At 37.3% G+C, this 8,525-nt stretch overlaps 1 protein-coding gene across 4 annotated transcripts in view; it reads right to left on the bottom strand.

Annotated features, from left to right (window-relative positions):
- Positions 1 to 1,031: 1,031 nt before the first annotated feature.
- LOC128263953 (meiosis regulator and mRNA stability factor 1-like) overlaps positions 1,032 to 8,525 on the bottom strand; it is a 518,128-nt gene continuing 510,634 nt past the window's right edge. For all 4 annotated transcript variants that reach the window (XM_052999232.1, XM_052999231.1, XM_052999233.1 and 1 more), the window contains 5 exons: positions 4,379 to 4,510; positions 2,523 to 4,325; positions 2,206 to 2,467; positions 1,491 to 2,140; positions 1,032 to 1,412 (listed from right to left, as the gene is read on the bottom strand). In XM_052999232.1, the coding sequence (XP_052855192.1) occupies positions 1,215 to 1,412; positions 1,491 to 2,140; positions 2,206 to 2,467; positions 2,523 to 4,325; positions 4,379 to 4,510 (3,045 nt within the window). In that variant the 3' untranslated portion in view covers positions 1,032 to 1,214. The remainder of the gene's footprint in view (positions 1,413 to 1,490; positions 2,141 to 2,205; positions 2,468 to 2,522; positions 4,326 to 4,378; positions 4,511 to 8,525) is intronic.

Here is an 8,525-nt window from a genome sequence, read left to right as displayed (position 1 = left end):
GCTAAATATTCGGTAGTCAAATCCGACTGTGGTCAACCTAATTCTGAATGTTTTAAAAACTACCCTGCACGCTGTAAGATTGACTTTAAAAGTAATGCGAAGCTATTTTTTTTTTTTTTGTTAATTCGAAACGTAAGTTACAATACTTTCCCCCCTCTCTATTTCTTAATAATGTTGCTGCTTCGGATGAAATTGGTATATCTAATCTTTTTCCACATTTTTTCCAGTCTACTTCTTCTATTTTCCATACAAATAGTGATTTTAACTATCTTTCATTTTCACCTGGATCTTAAGTGGTCCTCAAAAACTGCTCAAATTATCTTTCGCGTCCCCTCACAACGCTTTTTAATATGTCCATAAATCAGTTTAATTTTCTATCTCTCTGAAAGGAATTCTTTATTGTTCCGCTCTATAAAAAAAGAAATAAGTCTCATATAGTGCTATTCCAAAATTATTTGCTTCAGTTTACCACACTAGTTAATCGTAGTTTTCTAAATAAACAATAAACTGATGTTATCTATACCGATTTTTCGAAAGATTTTGACTCGGTAAACCACACAGTATTTGGCTGGTTGATAAATGATATACCACAAATTATTAAATCCGCAACTGTTTTAATCTGTGCAGACGATGTTAAGCTTTGTATCCCCACTTTATTGCCCGATTCTTACTCTTGAAATTGACAAACAGACATCGAAAAATTTTCATTTTAAGCTATACACAAAAAAAGTTTTTTTTTAATAACTTTTCAACCGAGCATTTAACTTTCCTAAAGTCTTTGTATGCAATCCTCATTCTTTTAGCGATACCTTTCGATTGGTGTATTACTCGTTACGATCGGACCATCACAGCAGATTTTTAATTCTGCGGCTTTATATAATATCAACAGTCCTCTATGCACACGCTCTTGGTGCACATCGTCACTACATGTGCTGCCGTCCATTGTGATTTTTGAGTTTTGTCACATAACGTTAGGGACTAGGACAAATTACGTTTTTACTTCAATTAATGCCATTGTTAATAGAATTAGCTTACAATACAAATAAACAGATTTATTTTGGCTGATATTATATAAAATGTATAATTTAACAAATGTAATCATCTAGAAAATTATCGCAAGGCGCTCTCTTATTTTCATGTTGCTATTCGAATACGGTAGAGTATGGAATTAGAATTAGCCAAAATCGATACAAATAAAGAAAGTACATACTGCATTAGGCAATTTTACGAACATGATTTTCAAAATTGAACAGCTTCCTCTTTAAGTTCTCGTTTTTTGAAATGGTATAGGGGGAAAGCAGTATAGGGAACATATTATTTGTTTTAAGCTCAGGTAGTCGTATGTTGAGAATATTGTGCCTTGGCTGATCCGATCGTGCGCTCCAAATGGGATCATTCCAAAAAGGTAGTTTCTGTTGGTGAAAAAAATTGTATGACTCCACGAAATTAAGAAAAACGTAGTTTGTGTCTTATTCATTTTATATTCTTACCTTTGTTGTTGGCATTTCATTTTTCAGAGGGTCATAAATAGATCCTATTGACGGTACGCTGACCAAATTGCAGGTTTCGTCAGTGTCACTATCCAAATGAATCGGCATGTTTTTACAAAGCTTATTAAAGCATGAATTACGTCTATGACAAAGTTTGAACGATGAGTGATCATATAAAGTATCCGATGAGATGGCTGTACTGGAGGTTACATTGGCCAAATCTCCTGCTCCGAGACTGACATTCAGCTCGTTAGACGAGTTTAATGAACTGTTTAATAATTGACTCGATGAGTTCATCGAGTTCTCTTTGTTGCAAAAACTTTTACACAAACTACCGCTTTCAAGAGCTGACCCGAAACTGTTGAGCAATGATGAGTCAATAAAAGAATTGGCCAGCGGTGGAATGATGTAATTATCCGTCGCAAAAAGATCGTCATAAAATTGAAAGTTATTAAACTTAAAGTTGCACGCATTGACAACGGTCTTCGCATAATCGTTGGCCATTGATAGGCTACTTTGTGGGGACTGCGTAGGTAGGAGGTTGTTATGCTCGTCTATGGGAGTACGGAAGCTGCCTTGTGCTATGTGCTTTATATTTGACATCTTTGCGAGGCCACCCAAGTGTTGATTTATTAATGAAATCTGACGCACTTTCGAAGAGACAAAATCAAAATTAAGATTATTTAAATTAACTAGGGTATTTGGTGATACTTACATTCGCAGTTAGGATTCAGAGAAACATCGCTCCGTTCCTGGGTTGGTCCATTGTTTACCGTAAATAGGTCTTCGTGTGCTGCAATCACTGAATAGAGATTGGGGAATCCAAACTCAAAAAAAGAAGCGAAGTCAGTGTCCAAAGCGTTTTTGATGTCGCATAGATACATGCTTGGCCGCTGTTCTAGCATACACACAATGGCAATTAACAGCCTCATAAATCCGGTTAGGCGAACATACTGTACGCCGGCGCTATTATAAATCTATTAAAAAATAATTCAGTGGGTTTAAGGCCGATATAAATATGCAATAGCTAACCTTAATTGCATGTCGCATGGCTAAAAGAGCCTGCTCCGTGATCTGGATTTTGTGCTTAGCATTAAACTCGCTTATAAATTGAGTCTTCTGAGAAGCCCTTGGTAATAATGAAGATTGAGTTCCTAAATTGGCATAATTTGTTGCTGGTGACAGAACCGATGCCGAAAGGTCCCGCTGAACGAGATACTTACATGCTCTATAGCAAAGAAGGCGAAACTCTAAGTCGTTATTGTGACAGATAAGCCAAATTGTCTGATCTTTCTGCTTTAACTCAACGTAGGGCAACAGCTTAACTGCCGTAGCCATATCCGAGACTCCCAGAGTCTGAGGTTGAATCTGGTAGCCATATTTCTTTTTGTGTAGCATTAACACCTGATCTAGCTTCATACAGTGTGTTGCATTGCCAGTAACGCTACGTATAAGATCCTCACATTGCTCACCAAACACACGTCTAGCCACTTTTGGTGAGAGTATTATTTTCTTGTCTTCATCGTTGGTCAACTCTATCTCCACTAAGCCGTGAATAGCATCCATAAGGTCTGCCAACTTAAGGAAGCCGTAGTCACTGAGACGACATTGGTAGGCGAAGTGATAATGGTAGGATCGTACAAACTTTTGGAACTGAACAGAGTACTGAAGGGAATTCTTTAAGAGCTCTACCATTTCACCGGCAAACACACTTGTTTTCTCCAATTCACTGCTAGTCTGCTTGCGTTTTGGCATTGATATAAGAATATCTTTTCCGTGCTGTACATTGCTTAGAACGACGATGTTCGAGTTCACCAGGCCATCTAGGATGTCTGCAATGTCGCACACTCCATAATCCGTGACGTCGAAACTCCGATTTTGGGCTTGAGAAAAAATTCCCGGCAACTGAGAAAGCAGCACAGAATTGTTACCGTAAGCCCGAAGAACACGCAATAGATCTGAGGTGAACCTACGTATTTGAGTGCGATGAGTCAGCGTGATCTGTCGATTTTCGCCGTCTCCCATGATCTGCACCACAGAAGATAATGCCTCAAAGAGTTCGATTAGCTTTGTATATCCGTAGTCTGCCACTCTACATTGTTTTCCAAAGTGATTGTGATAGGCCGGAATAAAGCGATTAAACTTCATAGTGGACTTTGGCGACATCTTCACCAACTCGATTACCTCGCGGGAGATTTGAAAAAGCGGATCGGCAACAGAATTTTTGAAGTAGCTTCCTCCCGAACAATTAGCACGGTCACTGACGTTCAGGCTATTTGCATTTGAGCTGCCAGTAGCTTGCAAGGGTATATCCTTGCTTAGCTCCAACCAGCCTAGAATTTTAATACCAAAGTTATTGATCTGAATCTGAATTCCTTGGACACAGCAAACCAAATGCTCCAAGTTGACACCGCTTTCATTCGGCACTATTGAAGCTTTAAGCTGCCCTTTAATGCAGTGAAGTAGGGTAGCCACTGGAATGTCTCCCGGATGCACCCTCAGCAGCGGGTAGATCAGTTTCTGAATCTCCGAAATGGTCATGTGAACATTTGGCAACGGTTCGATTTCCTGCTCAGCCCATCCCTTGTGTTGCTCTCTCTTAAGATGAATACTACAGTAGGGAACGCTGTGTTGAAGACCTTCCATTAACGGTGAGCTCTCGAGGGTGTTCACTAGTTCCGGCTTTAAACTGATGAACTTATCCTCATTGATGTCTGAATTGATGGTACATATGTCCTGCATTTTATACAAGTCGAGAACACTGATTGAGGTTTTAAAGCGGGACTGAAAGAGCTCTCTGAACTTATACATGGGGAGTGCATAGTAGGGGACATCCTAAAAAGTAAACTTCATAAGAAAGTAAGTTGGGAAAACGAAATCATGTTTACCTTTAGGAGCCCCGCGACCTGGCAACGAAGCGTCTTGACCTCAGTCAAGGAGGAGTCGCGAGTGTAACTGACTAACATGCGCTTGTGTCCAATCTTTTTGCGATGCAAGTTAGAGACGACCTGCTTGGCGAACTGGAAGAGAAAAATGGTCATGCTGATACAGGGTAATTATCGGAGTACTGCTTGAGTGGAGTCAAAGTACCTTTTCATGTCGCGAAATTTAATTACAAATACGGGCATGTGTGCAAGTAAGTAACACAAATGGGCTTAAGGTTTTGAACCGTCACGTGAACTAATATAGTGGACAGAGAGGATCTAGAGAACTATTGCATCGCCAGATAAAGCCCAAAAAAGTATTATTTAAACTAAGTGGGGAAAATTATATGTTGTTTAATTCCACACTAAAAAAAACTTTTATAACCTGCTTGATAGCCCTATGCCCTAGCTTAAATATTCTATCGTTCCTATGGCAGCTACATGAAATCGTTCTCCGATTTTTATAAAATTAAAAGCTTTATTCTGAAATTTAAAAGCATACTCAATTGAAAAGAGTTTTAAAAAAAATTTAACATAGAGAAGTTAAGGAGCCACCACACCAAAAAAAATCCGTTCCGCTTTCCGTAGCGATTGCTGCACAAAGCAAAGATTCGTTACAAATTATATACACACAAAAAATGTTATATGTAAAAAACCAAATTGGTAAAATTGTTACTTTTATATTTAATTTTTTTTATGTATTTTGTTGTTGGTTTTCAGTTCAATAATCCTTATGTATTTGGTTATTGATTCTCCAAACTTTAATAAAACTAATATTAAAATTGTTAACAAAAATTTTATTTTTCTTCTTTAGTTTGTTGTTGCAATACCCACTATATTTATTTGTTTTTATTTCCAAGTTAATAGAAACATGAAAACATAAATATAAATTATAACATTTTAATTTGTCTCTTATATATTGTTTCTCCAATAGGCTGCAATGTTATATCGTAATTTAAATATTTTTGTTTTGTCGACTTCATCGGCTGTCAATTTTAATGAGTGTTAAATTCACAACTTGCAATCGCCCCAGCTTGTTAACTCGTGGGCCAGAGGATAAGACGCTTGGCTAGAAATCTGAGCAACGTAAGTTCGAATATAAGATTTAACTGAAAGAATTATTCTTAAAATATTGGTAAAAACTCACGGACATATGTGGCCAATATTTTTATTGATCATGAAAAAGTCTTTAAAATAGACATGGCTTACATAATTGCCAGCATAGCGTAGTGTTACGCTGCTCAACACTCAACCCCGGCCACATTAAATATATAAGTATTTTTTCAATTATCAACAAATTTACTAAGTATTAATTATAAAATTATAAATCTCCGTCTCTACCTTCTCAGAGACACCTCCATTTCAAGAACGTAATTAAATATAGGGCGGGAACAGTGGTCGAGCGACCGCGAAAATCGACCATTACAGTAGTGGATCCAGTTATAATTATTAAAATGGAATACGTGCACGACAAGGCAACACTGCTGCGTGCGATCGGGGCATTCCGAAAAGAAAAGAAAACGCAACTGAGCTTAAAGCTCATCGGCCTAGACTCGCCAGCGTTTATATATATATATATATGTATAAACGAACAGCTGACCAAACCAAAATAAGAAATCTTCAAGCGGACGATGCATCTGAAGAGGCAGAAGCGCCTTACAGCTGTTTTCTCTCCGAGGAGATATCTTCGTAAAGGAGAGAGAGGGAGGGGATTTGCGTGCAAAGCCTGGGCGAACTGGCTCGAATGGAGATTTGCACCCCCGATGAATTAGCTGCTCTGGAAGCATCTAAGAGGCGCTTATATGTATATTCCATTTTTGTGAAACTATCAGTAATTTTATTAAATTTATTTAGGATTATAATCAATCGCATTCATTTTATTTTGTTTCTTGGTGTGGTGTGTCTTTATGTCATAAATATTTATAGACTGCGAGCGCAGCTTATATTAAATTAAATAATTTAAAACATAAATCCAAATCGATCAAAAAGCCATGCGATGTTAAGGGTTCTCGGAAGGAAGTGAGCTGGTCTCAATGTGTGTCATATAAATGCTCCAAGCCTCAATTGAATAATTTAGATACCTCTTTATCAATTCGAGCGTAGATGTTATATGTGTTTCTGAAACTTGGTTTGTTCCTAATTTATGTGATGTTTTAGTTGAATGTGATGGCTATAATTTGCATCGCTCTGATCGTGATAGTCATGGGGGTGGGGTTGCAATAGATGTGAGTAAAAAGTTATGTTCCACGTTTGTATGTAAACACTCAACCAGTAGTGCAACATAATACTTATTTATAGAAATTAGATGCCAAAGATGTCCTAATAAGCTACTAATTGGGTGTATATACCTTTTAAACATCCTTCCTGACGTGTCATTAAATTATTCAGACGTCATTATAACAGGCGATTGAAGAGGACATGAAATGGGGATGAAGTTGGTTAAGTTTGTGTCCCCAACGCAATTTATCAAAACCCGCGACTCGTTTTTAGATTTATTTTTTGTGTCTGATACAGACAAAGTAACTACATATGATCAACTTATTGTCCCATCGTTTTCAAAACATGACCTCATATTCTTGACTTACGCACTTGACCTGTAATACCTTGACCATCCAATAGTTTTTAGGGACTTTAGAAATATCAAATATAACCTTTTGGACTCCACCTTTAATTTGTGCAATTGGAACGACATATATTCCCTTTCCGAAGTAGACGAACAAGTTAACATTTTAACCTTTTTGTTATTTATATAACTGTCTCGTGCCTGTTCGTAGCAAAGATATTCGTTTTTCTGAAAAACCATGGTTTCAAAGAAACATCAAAGACGCAATATTACAGCGTGACGGGGCGTACAATAAGTGGAGAAGGTACAGGACACCTCAAGCTTACGCAGTGTTCAAGTCATTGAGAAAAAAAGTGACCAAACTTACTGACACCGCCAAGACAAATTTCTATTCCCATAAATTCAACAACGCATCATCCACAGGTCAGACATGGAAAATAATTAAAAACCTGGAAATATGCTAAGTTAAACCAAGACTTGGGCAAGACATAAATGTAAATGAACTTCATAAAAAGTTCTTAAACTGGACAGTACCTAAAATCACTGAAAATACATATCTGAACCCACTATTTGTACCCGAAACTGTCTGTGATATTAGATTTAGGTTTGTGTGTGTTGATCAGTGTGATGTCCCTCAAAGTATACTAAGAATTAAGAGTGACGCCACTGGGTCTGACAGCATAAACCCTAAAAATTCTGCTGCCAAAAATCCTGTCATACATAACCTATACTTTTAATACTGTACTGACAAAATCTACTTATCCGGACTGTTGGAAAACGGCAAAAAAAAATGCTAAATCAAATAATGAGTACAGACCCATCTCCATTTTACCATACCTATCAAAGGTATTTGAGAATCTCATGGCTGATCAAATTAATAAATTTATGTCCGACAATGCAATGCTTACTAATAATCAGTCTGGTTTTAGGAAAAACAGAAGCTGTACCTCAGCTATTTTAAAAATTGCAGACGACATAAGAGAACAAATAGACGAAAACAATGTTACACTCTTAGTTTTACTAGACTATAGTAAGGCCTTCGATACAGTAAACCATAATGTCCTTCGTGCAAAACTGCTTAATATGTTTATGTTTTCTAAAACTTCTGTCAAACTTGAGTCTTCGTACCTACAAAATCATCGTCAATCTTTTGTACTTTCTAGCGTTTCGTCTTCATTTGAAAATGTTAATCGTGGTCTACCCCAAGGGTCTGTGCTTGGTCCCTTATTGTTTACCTTATATGTCAATGACCTTCCCAATGCGTTATCTGAATGTAATGTACACCTGTATGCCGATAATGTCCAAATGTATGTGAGTCGTCCTTTCAAAAGAATAAATGAATGTATAGATGTTTGTAACAGAGAACTTGCACTTGTAAATGAGTGGGCCGGCATCAATGGACTTGGGATCAACCCATCAAAATCAAAATGTCTTGTCAAAAGTAAAAGAAAGATAGTTTTTAAGAATTTCCAGCCACTGAGTATAAATAACACGCCACTTGAGTGCGTTGAAACAGCTGTAAACTTAGGATTCACATTCAACAGAACT

Source organism: Drosophila gunungcola, unplaced genomic scaffold, assembly GCF_025200985.1.
Source record: "Drosophila gunungcola strain Sukarami unplaced genomic scaffold, Dgunungcola_SK_2 000033F, whole genome shotgun sequence".
Taxonomy (NCBI): Eukaryota; Metazoa; Arthropoda; class Insecta; order Diptera; family Drosophilidae; genus Drosophila; species Drosophila gunungcola.
This window is presented reverse-complemented; position numbering and strand designations above follow the sequence as displayed.